General features: G+C 42.1%; 1 protein-coding gene across 3 annotated transcripts in view; it reads right to left on the bottom strand.

The window, feature by feature from the left end:
* Positions 1 to 18,127, bottom strand: part of Usp25 (ubiquitin specific peptidase 25) — a 103,100-nt gene that overhangs the window by 72,130 nt on the left and 12,843 nt on the right. For all 3 annotated transcript variants that reach the window (XM_006523055.3, XM_006523056.3, NM_013918.2), the window contains exons 2-3: positions 10,674 to 10,751; positions 7,162 to 7,306 (exon numbers count right to left, since the gene is read on the bottom strand). In XM_006523055.3, coding sequence (XP_006523118.1) covers positions 7,162 to 7,306; positions 10,674 to 10,751 — 223 coding nt within the window. The remainder of the gene's footprint in view (positions 1 to 7,161; positions 7,307 to 10,673; positions 10,752 to 18,127) is intronic.

The raw sequence follows: 18,127 nt of genomic DNA, 5'->3' as shown, positions 1-18,127 counted from the left end.
TTTTACAACTGAGTTGAGACAAGATCAAGTGCAGTCACCTGGTGAACGTCAGCAAATGTTGCTACAAGCCCTCTGTGCCAGTCACCTCTGTGCCCTGTGTGCAGCAGCTCTGGATCGACGCTCATGTCCTCCACACTGTGGCCCAACCCAGTGTGTCCTGCTTTCTCATTCTTGTCTACACACATGCATACTGTCTGCCTTGCCCTGACAGCATCACAAACAAAAGACACTTGTTCCTTCCATTGGTATCAAAGGCAAAACCTGCCTGAGCTCCCAGGACCAGGCTCAGTGCTTCTTGCTACCCTTCTCTATCACCACATCTCTACTCCTCCAGGGGTTGGACAAATAGGAACAACTGTAACCCAGACGGGAACTGGAGCCTGCCTCGCCTGGTATTAGGCAAGAGAACATTTTAATGATGGAAAGGGTTAGCTGAGATCAGATACCACCAGGCCTTTGCTGAAACATTTTCTTCCAGCAAAGGAAAAGTTCTCATTTGTAAAGCCACTGTAATGACAATATTCTTCATGGTGTTCCCATGACTCTCCATAAAGCCGCTTGTCTTCTCCCATGGTTTTCCAACACTGTGGTCATAATGAATTTTTTTATGACCTAAGTACATACCGAATTATCTAGATTTTAAGTATCATTTTATTTAATAAGAAATTAGTAAGTAAAATACAACTTTTTCTATAATTCATGCATAGTTTTTTTTTCTTTTGTGATGGCTATTTTTGGTTATCAATATTACTACATCTGGAATTAACTAAAACAAACCAAAGAGGCTGGGACACCTGTGAGGATTTTTATTTTTCTTAATTAAATCATTTGAATCGAGAAGATCCACTTTGAGATGGAATGACTCATCTTTAATCTGGGCCACACCTTCTGCCGGCAGCCTATTATAACAGACATGGAAGAAGGAAGCCTACTCCTCTGCCTGCTTGCTCTTGCTCTTGCCCTTGCTAGCACACCTACTCCTTCACTGGCATCGAAGCCTACTTCTTTTGAATTCTGGCATATACTGATGAACAGCTGAGAAATCCAGTCTCGGGCCTCACTGAACTTCCTTTTCAGGAATTAATAGCACAGCGAGTATATTAAATGCTAGAGCTATCAGTTGTAGAATGAAAACTAGCATTTTCCATATGGTTATAAAAAAGAGCTCAGAATTAATTTGGCTATAAACAATTGGTAATTGGCAGAAGTAAGTTTAAAATTGATAGCCTTGGGGAAAAAAATCCATCCAAATACCAGTACATTATACCCTTATATGTGTGCCATGCTAAGATTTCAGAAAAACATTGCAAACTCTTCAGCTACCTACTCTCCCTGTACTACCACTGTGAGGACAAGGCTACTTAGTAGACAGGCTGGCTGGATACCACTTGAGTAGATTACATCATCTTCTGAGCAGGTATACCCATTTGTAAGATTGTCTAAATTAAAATAATTTCATAAGTCAGAAGTACAGCACATGATCCTCTCATTTATAAATGTTTACTCTCTAAGAAACTACCATGAAATTGATATACATATTATATATACATATATGTTTCTCTGCATCCCAAATACATGTATCCTATGGGGTTTTACACACACTTTCAGTCCTTGAATGGTTTGTAATTCACTTCATCATGAAAATACATTCTAAAATTTAAGTTTGTAGCCGGGCGTGGTGGCATATGCCTTTAATCCCAGCACTCTGGAGGCAGAGGCAGGCGGATTTCTGAGTTCCAGGCCAGCCTGGTCTACAAAGTGAGTTCCAGGACAACCTGAGCTATACAGAGAAACCCTGTCTCGAAAAAACAAAACAAAACAAAAAATTAAGTTTGTTTACAAGTACATCATTTAACCCAAAGTCTAGTTGAATGACAATGCAAAGATTTTAATCTGCAAAGGAGAAATGAATGTTTTCATTATGTCTTTATCTACATGAAGTTAAGTCCAGGGGAATGTTGTATTTTGTGTGATAAATGAATTTTATATTTGTCACCAATAAAGACTCCTAGGCTCAAGGGGGACAGTTGAGTAGGAAAACCCTGAACAGGAACTTGAGGAGACCTGGGTGATCCAAAGGCTGTTAGAAGGCTGCCTCACATGTACTAAGGCCTGGGGTTTCATCCCCAGGACTGAGAGGAAAGAAGGAGAAATGAATCCGAGGAGAGTTGAAGCAACAAGTTGGAATGCAAAACCAGAACTGTACATTGCACCGCTTGTTTTCGGGGAACCCCAAGGACCGGAGCCCCCTAAGACGGGAAGGCACAGATGAGACCTCGGGGAATCTCCCAAGTCCAGCTTCAGCACCTGCTGTCACTGGTCATGCCGAGAGCCAAACCCCATCTTGTCACAGGCTGGGCTGGCACTCACTTTCCTCACACAGCCCTGTGACTCCCTTCCTCGCCTCCCTCAGGTCTCTGTTCAAATGTCACCTCACCCAAGAAGCCTTCTCTAAGGACAGAGCCTAAAATAGCAGCTCCTGGTCCCAACCACAGCCACACCCATGTCGCCATCCTGGCCCGGCAATTCTGTTCTTTGTCAACTTCTGAGACCTCGCATTCCCCTTCCGCACTACCCTCCACAAGCAGACATTGTATCTTTCAACGGCTTACAAAGGCCCCTAAAATTATTGAAAATCTGTATGTATGTACCAAAACATATGAAATTTAACACCCAAATATGAAACTGAATTTTAAAAGTGGGCTATGTGTAGTGACGGTAATAAGATATGAGTATATGTTCCCATCTTCTACAAAGAGGACAGAAAAAGCAACACATTTACAAACTACTTTTATATAAACAGACATACACTCTCCAGTTCCTCCCTACTGTAAGTATTACGGTAATGCACTGTAGTGCTACTGTAAGTATTACGGTAATGCACTGTAGTGCTTGAGCACTGCACAGGCCTAGAAAACAGAAGCTGCACTTGCAAAAGAATGCAATGAATTTAGAAAGTTATCCAGGCCATTCCACAGTCCACATCTATTACCTAACTGGCTCTCCACGCCCTGGTGGATCTCATCAGCTACATCTTCAGACCATCCTAACCTATCTCTAACTTTGGCTGTCGGTGAATAGCCAATATAGTTTCATGCAACGGAAACTTCTAGACAAGAGTTGTAACTTCCATTGAATTGATTTCTTGTTTTCCTACCTAAAGTTGCTTTTTTACAACTGTGAGGAATGGGAAAAGGTAAGTATCCTTAGAGGTGAGAACACAAACTCTGCTCCCACCACCATCTAAGCTATAAGCAACCTTGGCCAAGCAACCGACAGTTCCCTAAGTTCCAGGGTACACAGTTCCGCTTACATAAAGGGAGGACACCTATAGCAATTCAAGTGTTTGAAGAGTCTAGTATAGTACTTAATTAGAACCTGTGTCAAAGCATTGTGTCAGTTTCTCTAAAGGTAAATAAAGCCATATTACTTTCTACGGAATGATTACCTACCCAAATCCCTCTTATCTTTTGATCCACATTTTGATTGCTCAACTGTGGTGCATCTTGCTCTGGTGGACATATACTGATTTTGTCCTATTTTGAAAAAGTTTAAAACAATTTAATAGGTGTGGTATAAAAGTGTTAATATTAAGTTTCAAGCTGGGCAAAACCCTTTGTAAAAGTCATGGCTAAAACAGTATGTGCCAAGACCCAAAACCATGACAGTTACTCTTTTGACTCTTACGTACAATTATAATAGCCAATACTGTGCACTGTAGTTTAGTCTAATTTAGTTGGCTATGTGGGAGGGTCAGAGGCACATGTCAGGTATACTCGCCAATTCCATCCCAGGCTAGTCCCTAAGACAGGGTCTATCATTAAACTGATCTAGGCTGGAAGCCAACAAGGACCAGTGATCCTCTTGTCTCTGCCTTCCACAGCACTGGAATTACACAAGCTTTCTATGTGGATTTAGGGATTTCAAACTCGGACCCCCATACCTGGGCAGTATACTCTGCAGCAGTAGATGATACTGCCATGATCTCATGGAATTTCATTCCCAATGTAAGCTGAAAGCTGGAGGCATTCCTTTGACATTGTGCATGCTAACGTAGGTCAGGATTATCCAAGTTATGAATAGGTCTAGAGTTTTTGCTAATTATATGGCAAATAACTTGAGCCTTCTCCCGGAATACACCACAGTTTTAAATTACAATAGCAAATGCTACCAATGGGCACCCAGTTCAGTAACTCTGAAGTTCAGAGTACAAGTGTCCTTGAAATTATAATTTTTTTCACTCAAATATAAAAAGTAAAACTAGAACTATGAGATGGGTCCACTTTTAAAAGAATTGAAAAGGTAAATTAATTCTTCAGTATAACAGAAATGGACCCAAATATAATTGTTCTTCATATCAAGGAACATAACTTCTAATTGCCTTTGTTTGTCAAAAGATGCATAACTGAAAACTCAATCGTAGCACCAAGTGGCCTGGCTAGAAAGCATCACTGTTTCTTCTTCTCTAAAGGAGGGATAGAGCACAAGTGGTTATATGTGCACTTGTATCAAGGCAGTAACATGTGCGTTGAACATAGGAGTATTTAATACAGAGTAAAAAAAAAATGTTTGCCAGTACTGAGGCCAGTAGGCTGGGAACATGACTTCATTTACACTCAAGCTTTGGCTAAGGAGAAGGAAGAAAGTAATAATTTACTGAAAATAAAACTTCCATATTTAAAACAAACTATGGGAGAGTTTCAGATGCCAATGTACTGCAAAGAAAATTGAGAACATGCTCAAGAGTGAAGCAGTTCGGTCCACATCAATGCCTGAGAAATTCCTCACTCAGAGAAGTCTGCACTCAGGCTCTCATTTGGAACAATTTCCAGTCGTGTATCTTTTCTTTCATGCATAAGCTTCCACTCCATAAATAGACAAACAGACACAGACACACACACAAAGACCCTTCACTTCTCAGCAATAAATTCAGAGTCAAACATAAGTATATCTTTACATAGCTCAAAAATCTCACTAAGTTCACTGAATTAAGAGCTATGCTTTCAATAAGAGCTATGCTTTCAATAAGTTTACAAAACAGAGTACAAACGAATATTACTACTAGGGTCATTGTGCAAGCACACCCTTAAATTTCAACAAGTCTGTGTCTCAATGGTCACAAGTCTAGGCAATGGCCACACTACCCGGTGAGCTTCCAACTTAACACGGTGCGTTTTATAATGAAACCACAGTTCAAACAAGGCATTCAAAATGATAACCAGAAACTTCAATCACCTACCTTTTACTCCAAGTCACACAATATTTTTCTAGGGTTATACATATACAGTGGGGCTTGGAGTAGGTGCTTTATCAGGAGACATCAGCCTTGTGAATGTGGGCTGTGTTCTCTCTAAGGGAACCTATGCAGGTCACCATTGGTGTCCCACAGCGTTTGCACTGGCCCTTGACAAATGTCTTGAACAGGTGTTACTGCTCAGCTTATGTAGTACTTTCTCCTCTTGCACAGCAAATAAGCCTTCCATTATTTATGGCAGTCTCAGGATTCCACTTTTGCCCCTTTGTCCATTGAGCTTTGTTTCATAAACATAACATTAACAGCAAGAGTACACAAGTGTCCTTCTAAAAAACCTTACCTCCCCAATTACAGCACGAAACTGGACTACCTGCCAGTTTGCATCTCTAACTATTGCCTTCAGTCAAAACCAGATGTTTTTCTCTTCCTTCCATTTTTTTTTCTTTTTTAAAAACTAAGTAATTAGCTCCTTTTGGCCCCATAGAACTGGATATTAGTCTCAACCACACAGCCTTCCCATACTTAGAACCCTATCTTCTCTCCTCCTCCCCGTCTCTTCTAACATTGATAGGTTTCTCAAGTTTATTCCTTTTCTTAGTCTTGAGATTTTTCTACACAAAATGTAGTAGCACCACTGTTCGTCCAAGTGGTTTCCAAATGAAGCACACCCTGGATGCAGGAAACACAGTTGTTCCAAGCAAGAGGACTGAGAAAACGTTCTCGACCAGGTAGCTGCTGAACTCTAAGATGAAAATAACCTATAGAGAGAGAAAGGTTGAAGACGCTTCCTAACTGTGGAAACAGCAAGAGCTTACCCTGAGAGACAAAGTGGCTCCGGTGTGGGTGCTGTGACTTCAACTCAGGTTGAGTCATTGTCAGAGTGTAAAGGAAGGGGAGAAGCAGAGACCAGAGATGAAGTGGGGCAAAGTCTGTCCGGAACTTGACATAAGCCAGAGCACCTCACTCATGCAAGCAGTACGGCTCCTATTGCCTGTTAGCTGCATGGAAAGGAAGTGAGAGATGGGCTCTCCTGCTGCGTTCCTAATTATTACTGCCCCAGAATGAAACCAGAAGTGCTCCTCACACATGCTAGTGATCTCGTGTCTCAAACCTAGAACGCATGAGAATAAATGCCTACATTTTATATACACCAGCTTTGTGCTTTGGGGAGCCTAATAATAAAACCACAGTCAAGCACATACTTTAACCATACCACCAGTACCACAGTTATTGAACAATAGCAAGGCTTTGGGAATATGAGTATACACTGGAAACTGTGAGTGCTACATGACAATATGCACATGATCGGGATAGGCTAGAGCCTTGGGCAAAGTCTCTCATGCACCTTGACTTAAGTGTGAAAGTGAAAGGGTGACTCTTTCATGCGTCACTGAAGTCACTGAAGGTGCACTTCAGAGTGGATGGGGTCTCCCAACAACTCGCTCAAGCTTTACTGTGCCTTTCATTCTGGATAATGAAGGATCTTGATTACAACATGATGAGCTTCTCTGCAAATCTTTATTTTAATGTGGAGTGAGGGAGGAAAGTTTTATAATACACTAAACATATTCTCATATAATATAAACATAGTCTCAACGCAATACTCAGCTTCTACTGAAAGCTGAAAAATGTAAATGACTGCCCTCCTAAAATTCTATACTTTAAATGAATATGATTCACACAGTTCTTTCATATTTCAAAGGCATGTAGACTATATGAGATATTCAAAACATAATAGATAACATAAATAAAATTATTTGTCTTTAACCTAGAAAAAAACACTAATAAAAATTTATATTCATTTATTTTTGTAGTTATGCTTCACCTCACTTAGTGAATAAAACTAATACATTGACAACCAAAAAAGTTTAATTCGTATCAATAAAACATTGAGAAGAAAAACTTACTTGCATCTGCCTGGCTTCCCACGCTGATGTACCTGTCGTTGCCTGGAAGCGCTGTCTGGTAATAGCCTGTCTCCTCCTGTGGGGGGGTCTTGGCATTCTTTGCAGTGAGGAAGGCTACTGCTAATTCCAAGTTTCCGTTACTATCCTTCAAATATCAATAAAGGAACACGCAATGAATTTCGAATAATGATATATAATCACACAAAATGTACATAATTTTATCCATAATGTTTTGTGGCAAAAATCATTTTGATTTGAAATTATTTTAATACAACTCTAACTTAATAGTAATATTTTATTATCCATAATTTATGATATTCGTTATTAAGACATCTAATACAGCCCTAAAATCAATTGTCTATTTTCTTAGTTTTCTATTACTTTCCTATCCATTTAGAAAAGTCAAATCATGAGCTTCCAAAGTGAAACAAATGAGTAATCTAGATTGCACCCCCCCCCCGGGGGGGGGGGTGTTCCATAAGAGTGAAAAGTGACTTGTTAAAATACAGCTTCTCTCACACGGATACTGGACACACAGCTAGGAACAAACTGGAGCAAAATGCCAAGGATTCATAGGACAGCAGAGGTTTAGAACTTGATAGGATGGAGAGGCAGGGAGAATTGCTAGGCAGAAATGGTTACTGCCATCAAGATGACAACTATGCACACACACACACACACACGCGCGCACACACACACACACACACACACACACACAAACATTCACACACATGTCACTGCTCATCAAAAGCACAGCTAATCAAAATATGCAAATGTTCATTTAGAATTCGAAAAAGCAAGGAGAGGAGGGTTGCTCAGTTTTGTCTTCAGAATCTCTAAAGGACTAATGATAGGTAAAATGTAATACTATCCCAAGGCAGCTAACTGAGGCAGCACAATGAACTCAGAGATAAATCAAGTCATCTCTGTATCAGAAGCTAGAATGTAAAAACCTCACAGGGTTGTTTGTTTTGTTTTGCTTTTAAAGGCAGTAGAACACTTTGGACATCGTATGATGTTCATGGTAAAAAGCTTGTGTTGGCTATGCATTAAAAAGAAAACTATGGAAGCAAAGTCTGAGAAATCCCTGCTAACCTATTAAGGAGAAGAGAGAATTCTGGGATGAAGATAATTGCAAAATAACCAACAGGCAAAAGAATGAAGAAGCAATTCCTGCCGCAGACTCATTCTAGCAGGGAGCTGAGGAGAGGGTGGTGGGAAGGCAACAACACAGCTTCACTGTGTGACGCCTTTATGTACATTATGAGACTAAGTGACTCTTCCAAGAGGCACCTTTAAGAGAGGCCACTGTCAGGCAAGTACACTGCTCACCAAAGGAACTGCAGTGAAGACTGAGGAAGTATTTACTGTGTGTCAAGAAACCTGCTAAGTGCTTCAACCCAAACACAGCAGGGATTTTACAACCTGGTGGCTATTCAGCCTGTATAACTAAGTATAGATTCTTGTTATGGTTTGGATCTAAAATGTAATTCACAGGCTCCTGAGTTGGAAGACCAGTACCCAGCTGATGGCAACATTGGGGAGGCTGAGTGACTTTCTCAGGAGTCAGGCTGTGTAAACTCAGGGAAGTGTGGACGGGGAGGGTCTCCCAGCTCTGCTTTCAGGTCTGCTGAGGTGTGAGCAGGCACCCTCACGCTCCTGCCACTGTGAATCCCCACCACGAGACAGCACTCGTAAACTGAGCCGAAACTGAGCCGAAACGAATCCACCCTCCTCTCTTGGCTTTTTAAAAGCTATGTGTGTGTGTGTGTGTGTGTGTGTCTGTGTGTGTCTGTGTATGTGTGTTTATGTGTACAGGAGTGCAGTGCCTGCAGAGGCCAGAAGAGGAGATCTGACCCAGTAGAGATGGAGAAAGCCAATAATGTGTTAGGAACCAAAATGCAGTCCTATGCAAGAGCAGCCAATGCTCATCGCCTTGAGCCACTTCTCCAGCCATCCCAAGTTCCACTTGTCAGGTATTTGGGCAGGGTTAAGGGAAGTAGCTAGTAGCATGTTCAGCTTACAGTGATGAAGTCAGTAGCTGTGGTTCCCAACACAAGGGACTTCTTGGTAAGAGAATCAATTCATTACTAAATCCCTTGAGAAATCAGAAAGGCTATCAGTTGGGGTTTAAATGTCCTATTTACTCTATCACCTAACTTGAAATGTAAGTTTGTGAAGAAGAAAAACCGCTTACACTTAAGGAATGTGGACAAGACTTAATTGATCTATATTTCTCAAATGTAAAACAGGGAGGGGGTCTCCTCCAAATGCACATAGCCAAGTGATGGGCTACACCCTCACCCTCACCCTCCACCCTCCATCCTCGGTGATCTCCTGGGAAAGGAGTGGGTTGGTCAGGTATTTATCAGAATGAAAGAAAGACGTGCTCCTAAGAACTGAGGGACTGCACAGTGCTGCTTCCTCCAATGACAAGATGCACAGCTCTGTATAAACTCCTGCCAGCATCCTTCTGGCAAACAGGACAAAGCAGCAGCTCCCACCAGAGCAGCAGACACAGCCTTAGTCAGGCACCGGCCGATGGCTGCTGTAGCTCCTGTTTCCAGCCTCTCCACACGCCGCTGTGTGATTTGGAGTGGGTTACTTAACGGTTTAGGTTTCGTCATTTTCAAAGTGGGGAAATGGAAGTATTTATCTCTTGGAAATATAAGACTAAATGAACAAACCCACATGAGGAACTGAAACGCAGGTTGTTGCTATCATTGGTGATATTTGCTCATAACCATCAAAAACTTTAAAATCGTAAACTATCTCTGGAAATTAAAGCTCTCTAGCTCAGAATCAGGGACCGTTTTGACTTTTTCTCTCATCGATGAGTTACAAAGGCTCCCATCTATGCCTGTGACTAAGGTGATAAAAATGTTCCATACAAATGAGCTCAAACTACAGTTCTATTTCAAGCATACACTTCATTGGCTTCATCCTTCTCCCTGTGAGCTAGCCACGGGATTTGACTCATCTGAGCAGCTCCATAAGGAAATGAGAGTGTATCTAGGATACAACCAAATGGCACGTTGGCTTTGATGCACACGCTACTGAAATTTGAGGTGGAATATCCTTACAGCATGCTTAACTAAATGAAGTTATCATGAGCAACATGATAGGTGAAAGCAATATATATTTCTCAGTCTCAGAAAGAAAAAGAGGTAAGCTGTGGGCCCTATTGCTTCTCTAATTTGTGTTCCTTCTTCACATTGTATTTTAACCCATACACTGAACCGCAGTCATATACTAAATCATGGTTGAAAAACATTATTCATGAGCACTGAAATTATGCCCTACCATTCTGCAGAAAAAGTATCTGCTATAGAGGGGCTACACACCACTCCAAGGTAGCAGGAATTACTTGTTTACAATTGCAACACACAAAATGAGGCTCTCGCTTTATAAGAGACTGCTTTCCCGTCTCTACAAATATATGGTTTAACTAATACAGTACACAAGAGAGAGAAAAGTACGCCGCAGATGTAAGCTGTAAGCTAAGGCCATACCTTCAGGGCTTGTTGGAGTATCTGGGCGTCATTAATCCCAGTAATTTCTCTCAGCTGATTCAAAAATGTCTGCTGGTGCTAGAGGGCAGAGAAGAAATCAGAATTATTACAGTAGAAACAATGAACCTATTTTGTTTTTCTTTTTTAAGAAAAAGAGAAAAAGAAAGAGGAGAGAAGAGAAGAGGTAAGCCTTGGAAGACACAGAATAAAAACACCACTCTTTTGAACAAGGAAAGACACCACATATCAGGGAGCCCTGCCGCAACTCTGACGTTTCTCTACAGCTGCCTTCTTTAAGACAGGGCATTACTATGTAGCCCTGGTTGACCTGGAACTCGGTGAAGATCAGGGCAGACCTTGAACTCCCAGGCATCCACCTGGGATTAGAGGTGAGTGCCACCACGCCTGGACTCTCGTTTTTCATTCCCAGCTTCCAGAGTTTCCCAAGCAGCTTCCGAGCTCACAGTTTTCAACCTGTCTTCATCGTCTCAGATCATGCCTCTGCAAGAATCTGAACCTGTTTGAGCTGGGCGCACTCCTGGGATGGTTAGGAGATGTGCGTGTATGTCACAGGCTGCCTATGAAACCAGCGAGTACATCTCAGGGTCCAAGGATGCAGCCAATGACAAGAAGACCCCCTGATCCTCCAACCTCACTGCCATAAAACAGCCTCAGTAGAACTGGTTTGGTCCACTTCAGTCACTTCCCTCCACAGTGTGTGAGACTAGGGAATTTCATAACCTGGACGGCACAAGATTCTACTACCAGTGCTTGCAAAGATCTTCAATCAGCAATTCCCACTGCATGCCCTTCTATTTTATTTCTTAAAACCTGATTCTCACAAACTGTGGAACAGCACTATGAACTAAAGTACAGAAAAAGTAAGACAGAAAGCAAGCCTCATTGCTACAATAACGTGGGTCTCTTGATTTATTACTTCAAAATGGTTTCTCCTTTCCCCTTTACCAAATCTGAGGGGAATTTGCGGGTAGTCTTAATTAACTACTGGTCGAGAGTATGCTGAGAAAAGGAGTATTTACAAAATTTCAATCTACAATGAATAAAGAGAAAAATTAGCTCTGTACTGGAAACTAGCAAGCCCCCTCCTTAACCAGGACATCTAAGTTACTATGACTGGTGACAAGACAAAAATGGCAGCATGCACCTGCTGACACACTGCAGCCTGGAGCTGTGCAGGTTTGACACAAGTACAAAACCTGAATTTAATCTTGAAGACTGACCAGACAACCTCAAGCAAGCCATCCAGAGCAAGTGAGTTGTTCGGTCATCATTAAGATGCCTAGACCACCAAAAACAAAGGGTGAGTCTCTTCCAGAAGGGAAATCCAGAAGTATTGCCCCACAACGCAACAAGAGAGGCTGGGTGCCCTGCAGAGTGTCAGTGCAGGTGACTGGAGAAGCAAAGGAAGCTGCTCAGTGGATGACAACATATTAGTCACGTTCCTGAATTGGATTATAGTAGGGGAACATCATCTTCCTTAGAAAATACCCTTGAAATGTTTAAGTGACAGAGTGGTCAAAGTGTACGCCACCCACAGGAGATTCTCAGATGCTTCCGTTAAAAAAAAAAAAAAAAAGCCATGGAAGTTCTTTGCATTAATATCTCCAAATCTAATTTCCCATAAGAGTTCTAGAAAACCCAGCCTGACATTAAAAAGTTCTTTAAGACTTCTTCTGCTTGCCGAGCAGTGGTGGCACATGACTTTAACCCCAGCACTCGGGAGGCAGAGGCAGGTGGATTTCTGAGTTCAAGGCCAGCCTGGTCTAGAGAGTGAGTTCCAGGACAGCCAGGGCTACACAGAGAAACCCTGTGTCAAAAACAAAACAAAACAAAACAAAACAAAACAAAACAAACAAACAAAAAAAGACTTCTTCTGCTTAAGGTCTGTGCAGATTAAAGTGTCAAGCCACTCACCCATTCAGGAGTTCAGAAAATAATTTTCTGGTAGGCAAAATCCATTATAAAAGTGAAATCAGAGATGTATGAATTCTTTCAAAGAAAAGAGAAAACTCAGCAAAGAGAAGCAGCACTACAGCAGATACTGTTAGGCAATGGTGGATTACTCACGCCATCTAAGAACTTCATTCCCATAAAAACCTTATTAAGGAACCAAGACGGCAGCACCTAATAATACAATAGATGTTAAGATACAAAAGAAAAGTATGTAAAGGCCAGGAAGTACACAGAAGTTTCATGAAAGCATCAAATGGACAATCTACAGGTTGCAATAAGAAAAGTCATATTTCTCTTTAAACCTCTCCTATTGATTTGTATTTGAAAAACTGGAGTAAAACTGACAGTGGAATCAATACCAAAGATTAGAAATTAAGTATATATTTTTAAAAAACATACAGGACTCTTTTCTATAATGTAAAACTTAGTTTAGTCACTATAACATGCTAAGAAAATGCCACAAGCCTATTTGCAATGTACAGGGCCTACAACCTCAATATTTTATTTACATTATTTTTTTAATGGCAAATTATTTAATCATGCATCTCAGAAAAATTATTGAACATCCCAAGGAAATTTAATTATTTTGTAGAAATGTTCATGTCCTTGAACCAAGAAAGCGGCTGTCACACATTAATGTTAACGAGATGACCAAATACGCATGGGACATTATAAAGACCAACATCCCACCGGAGACTGATTCCAGGAAAAATGTGCCTCAAATGACTTTATGCAAATCAACCTAGATGCAGTATGAACAAGGCAAACGCGCTTTTATTTTAATAACAAATGCAATACAAAGATGCTAGGAAGGGCCCATCCCAAACAGTACATAAACACCTTGGTGGTACTCCTTCCTTCCTTCCTTCCTCTAAAGACTTATTTCCCTATGGCAAAGAAGATAGACGTTCAACAGTGGTACGATCGAGGGCAACACACAAGCAGAAATGGGATGTATTTGGAGGGTTGGAAGTGCCTTATGGTTCCACAGATGCCTCACTAGAAGATTCGGGGAGCCCACTTAAGCCCACCCGCCACCCACCCCCTGCCAAATGGGGCAGACGTAGAAAAGAGCCATTCAGCCTGCCTGTAAATCAGTGATCATGATAGCACCGTCTTGGTATGCAACCAAATACTAAGGTGATTTTTATGGTACTAGTTGGCTGACACAGAGTTCATTAAAAAATGCAGAGAAATCATGCAGAGGACTTTTGCTGTATATCATAAATGTTCAGTGTTTTCTTTTTTTTTTTTAATGAGCAGTCAGTCTGACACACTGCCAAAGAACCCTGTTCTACCATGATTCATGTTTTCACAAATTTTGACTGGGAGTGAAGAGGAGATAAGGGGGTGGGGACACTGGAAAAGGGGAAGGAGGTGAGAAAAAAAGCTACAGACAAGGTTCTTAGCTAAACTGACAAGAAATAGAGAAGAGATCGGGGGGTGGGGGTGGGGGATACAACAGAGAAAACTCCAGGAGAAGTCGCCTGGTTGCAACACTGTCCTCTTTGTCATTAGCCCACAAGCTGTGCTCTCATCTTCTGTAGCTCTGTCCATATTGCTGATATTTCTGCAGTGATCATGATCCTGGTTTGTCTGGTAAGGCCTGGACCTTCCTTCGTGTGAGAGTTAATCTTTTCTGTCAGCCTGACTGGCTTTAGAATCACCATGGAAACTAAATCTGGGATGTCAGCGAAATATTTTCCAGATTAACTTAAAGGAGGTGGAAAGACTCACCTTAAATGGTCAGTGGGTACCATTCCATGGGTTAGGGTCTTAGACTAAATCTAAGAACGAGACAGGAAGCTGGGCATCTGACTGTGGACACATGTGACCAATCAACTCCTCTCCTTGTCACCAGACCTCCTCTGCCATGATGAACTGAACCTCTGAATGCTGTGAGCCAAAAGAACCCCCCAGCCCCTGCCTTATGTTTTGATGAAGCAGCAAGGCAGGTAACTCAGACACTTCACACTTCCCAGATTTGTCTCTGATAAACTCTTCTCCTCACTACAAGCATCCTGCATAGGAACCTCTGCTTCCCTAGCAAGTTCAGATGCAAGGTGGACTCGCTCCAATTGCCTATTTCTGGAGCCTATTGTTGAGTCCCAGTGGCCTCCTCTGTATGGATTTCTTAGGTGCTATAGAGCAGAACATAGCGGCTTCTGTTTGTTCCCACCGCCGGGCCAAAGAGCAAAACAGAATTCAATAGATTTGGTGGTTTGTGGACGCCACAAAAATCAATAAGCAAAGATGCCAAAATGCACACACACCTTCAAGCTCTGTCCTTTATTTCCACTGCACAATGACATCCTGCTTTTCTACAACTGCAAAATATAGCAAGCAGTTCCAGGATAAGGAAGCAAGTGGGTTTCAGCACAAATCCTTTACCTCACCAGTAGACTAGGGAATGCCAGGCTTTTTTCTTAATGTTTCAGAAAAAAAGTGGAATCACCCCTGGAACCTACCTATATGGAATACGGGGGCCAGAAGAGAAGGGCAATAGACACTGGTTAAATATTACTAAGTATGGATTGGAACATGCTTGTAGGACTCGTAGTTCTGTGTTAAGCTTTACTTAGTTACATCTCTGCTGTAAATATCCATTTGATGCTCTTTGAATGAGTCAAACTACAGAGAAGAGACCAGAAAGGCAGAAGCCTCCCTTAGGGTTATCAGTCTCAAGAACCATCAGCCAAGAAGCCTTGGCTCTTAGAAACCAGATAGATGGTGTCACAGCAGCCCAGCTTTTCTGGGCGTTTTACGATTACTCTGAGAACACGACAACAGCTGCAGTGTGACCAATACAGCCACTGCTGCAGACCTGCTCCAGGTATGAGCACCCCAGTCTGCCCTAGCCTCAGAAAGCAGCACTCTCTGCAAAACAAGCCTTCTGTTAACTCAGGCACTGACCCCAGAGCCATTTTCATTCAAACCAGGGAGGGATCGTAAGCAGACAGCTTGATTAACACAGATGTCAACTTGCACTTGCAGGAAGCACAGCATCCTGAGTGGGGCGAACACCTTGCTACAGAGGGCCAGCAGATAATAAGTAGGCTTCCTGGCTGCCTTCCTGAGTGAGTCCCTCTCTGCTGCTACCAGCTGGTGTGGCTTGAGAGCACTTAACAGGGCTGGAGTTCTCAGGGCAGTGGTTCTCTTTGAGCCGCTAACACAATGTGGTGGCAGCACGAGAAGGTCGGCTGCAGAGTTCCAGAGAGCAGCCAGGGACAGAAACTAAGTGAGCAGAAGAGGCCAAGACAAGCCGCAGTGCAGTCTCTGCTCACTGGCGGGATTCCAAGGACATGGAAGCTTTAGGAGTCAAGAATCCCAACACCGGGAGCCCGAGGGCTGGAACACTACCAGCAGTCAACATCCAAGGGTCCCAAGACCATAGGTCTCGGTGCTGTAACGGGAGCCTATTCGGGGCCTGAGGACCCACCATGCACAGCCCACCCGAGAGTTCTCACACTGGCAGGAACTGCCTTCTGGTGTCTGCTCGCTCCGCTCACTGCAGCTGAAAACGAAGGATTACAGCAGCTGTCAAATGTTGGAGCCACTCGTGGCTAAACCAGAACTGCAAGCCTCCAACCTGCATTTTTAAAATTAAGAAAAAAAAAAAAAAACAAAACAAAACCCGTTGGGTTTAAAGCCTTTGGGTTCAATAAGCCCTAGCTAGCTCTCAGGGTTTATAGTCTACCAGTGTAGACTATGCTGGTCTTGGGTACTCAAGGGCTAGGGACAATTATCACTAGAAAAGTCTCTCTTCACTGCTCACATCTAGGCAGGCAGAGTAGGGTGGCCCCAGTCAGCTCCCCAGTAACTTAAAGACACCTTAGTTAACATCAAGATAACTGCTGAGAATGCAAAAGTGGGAATGGCTAGCGGCAGAGGGGGTGGGTAAATTGTTCACTGTGCCCTTGTTAGACAAAATATTGGTTTCTAAATGCCTCCGGTTCATAAACTTAGCATGTGCTCTCTTCCCCAAGAAGTTATTCTCACGGAAGCTCCCTGAAGTCTCTTCAAGAGATTAACAGATGCAGACACAGGAATAAAAACAGGTCTTGGAAATTCAATAGCTACTGTCTTTTCCAGATCTTTCTCCCCTCAGTCATTAGCAATGATGTGAAAAATGAAGACTCTGAGCTTAAACTAATTATGTTCACTAGTTATGCTCACGTGAAATACTCAATGATAAGATAATGATAAGATAAAAAGCAATACAGACTATGGCAGGAAAGGGATTGTACTAACACTTGAGTGACTCTTTAGTCAGCCACTGCGTTTGTCAACTCAGTTTCCAAAATAAAGAAAATTCAGGTACAAAGAAAAGGAACTCACAGGTCAGTGTCCCCTCAAAGGTGGCTGCGGCCAGCAAACTTTAAAATGACCAGTAGAAAAAAACAAGTCTTCAGGTTTTCTGAGAATAAAGACTCAAACCTCAGATTACAGGCCAGCCACTGAGTGGGAGGCTTCTAGCTTCTGCTCTACAGACCCCTCAACTCTGCCACTTTAGGGTACGGAACCTGAGTGCATCTCCTCTTCAAATGCATTCTGCATCTGCTGATAACTGCAAACCTCCATAATGGGATTCTGGTGGTAATGCTGTGTCTCCTGCAGCCCTTCAGCCATGCCTTCACACAGAAATCTGACAGTAGGCTGGGAAGCACTTGTGGAACAGCAGAAATAAAACAAACACCAAGAAAAGAGATGAGTTGACCTATAGGAAATCACCAACACCAACAAGAAGTCAGGAACATAGCTAGTCCTAGATAAATGTAAGTTTCCATCCTTCTCACCCAAGAATTCTTATCCGCACCTGTCACCCAGTCCCTCAGTCCTATCTGCAATACTCCACAGCATTTCAGAAACTCTCCACCCCTACTAGGCCACAGATAAAACAATCGTAAGCCGGCACTGTCAGTACAAGTCTCCCAGTCACTGTTATTACACAGCGCTAGAACCAAAACTCCTACGGAATTTAGGTACATTTTGAGGCCAAATACGAACCCTACAGGAACAAACATGGTTTCTATGGGAACATCATTCATATTCAGTTCTAAAAACCAAACTGGCAAAGTCTTTTAGTATACACTGTGATTTTAAATTAGAGTACTTACATTCTAGAAGACACATAGGTAAACAAAATTTGGAGAATCAAGTCATATATTTTACCTTCCATATCTGTGGTTTAAATAAAATAAGCATTTAGCTAGTTCTGATGTAAATAAAGTTCTCCTGTTATGTATGTACTTCAAATTTCTTTCTGTGTTTGGTTCATTGTTGTTTTCTTGGTTTGTTTTGTTTTGTTTTGTTTGCTTGGTTTGGTTTTTTTTGGTTGGTTGGTTTTGTTTTTCTTGTTTCTGGTTTTTCGAGGCAGGTTACTCTTTGTAGCCCTGGCTGTACTAGAACTTAACTCAGTAGACCAAGATGACCCGAAATCAAGAGATCTGCCTGCCTCTGCCTCTGTCTCTACAGGGCTG

This window comes from Mus musculus, chromosome 16, assembly GCF_000001635.26.
Source record: "Mus musculus strain C57BL/6J chromosome 16, GRCm38.p6 C57BL/6J".
In the NCBI taxonomy this organism is placed as follows: domain Eukaryota; kingdom Metazoa; phylum Chordata; class Mammalia; order Rodentia; family Muridae; genus Mus; species Mus musculus.
This window is presented reverse-complemented; position numbering and strand designations above follow the sequence as displayed.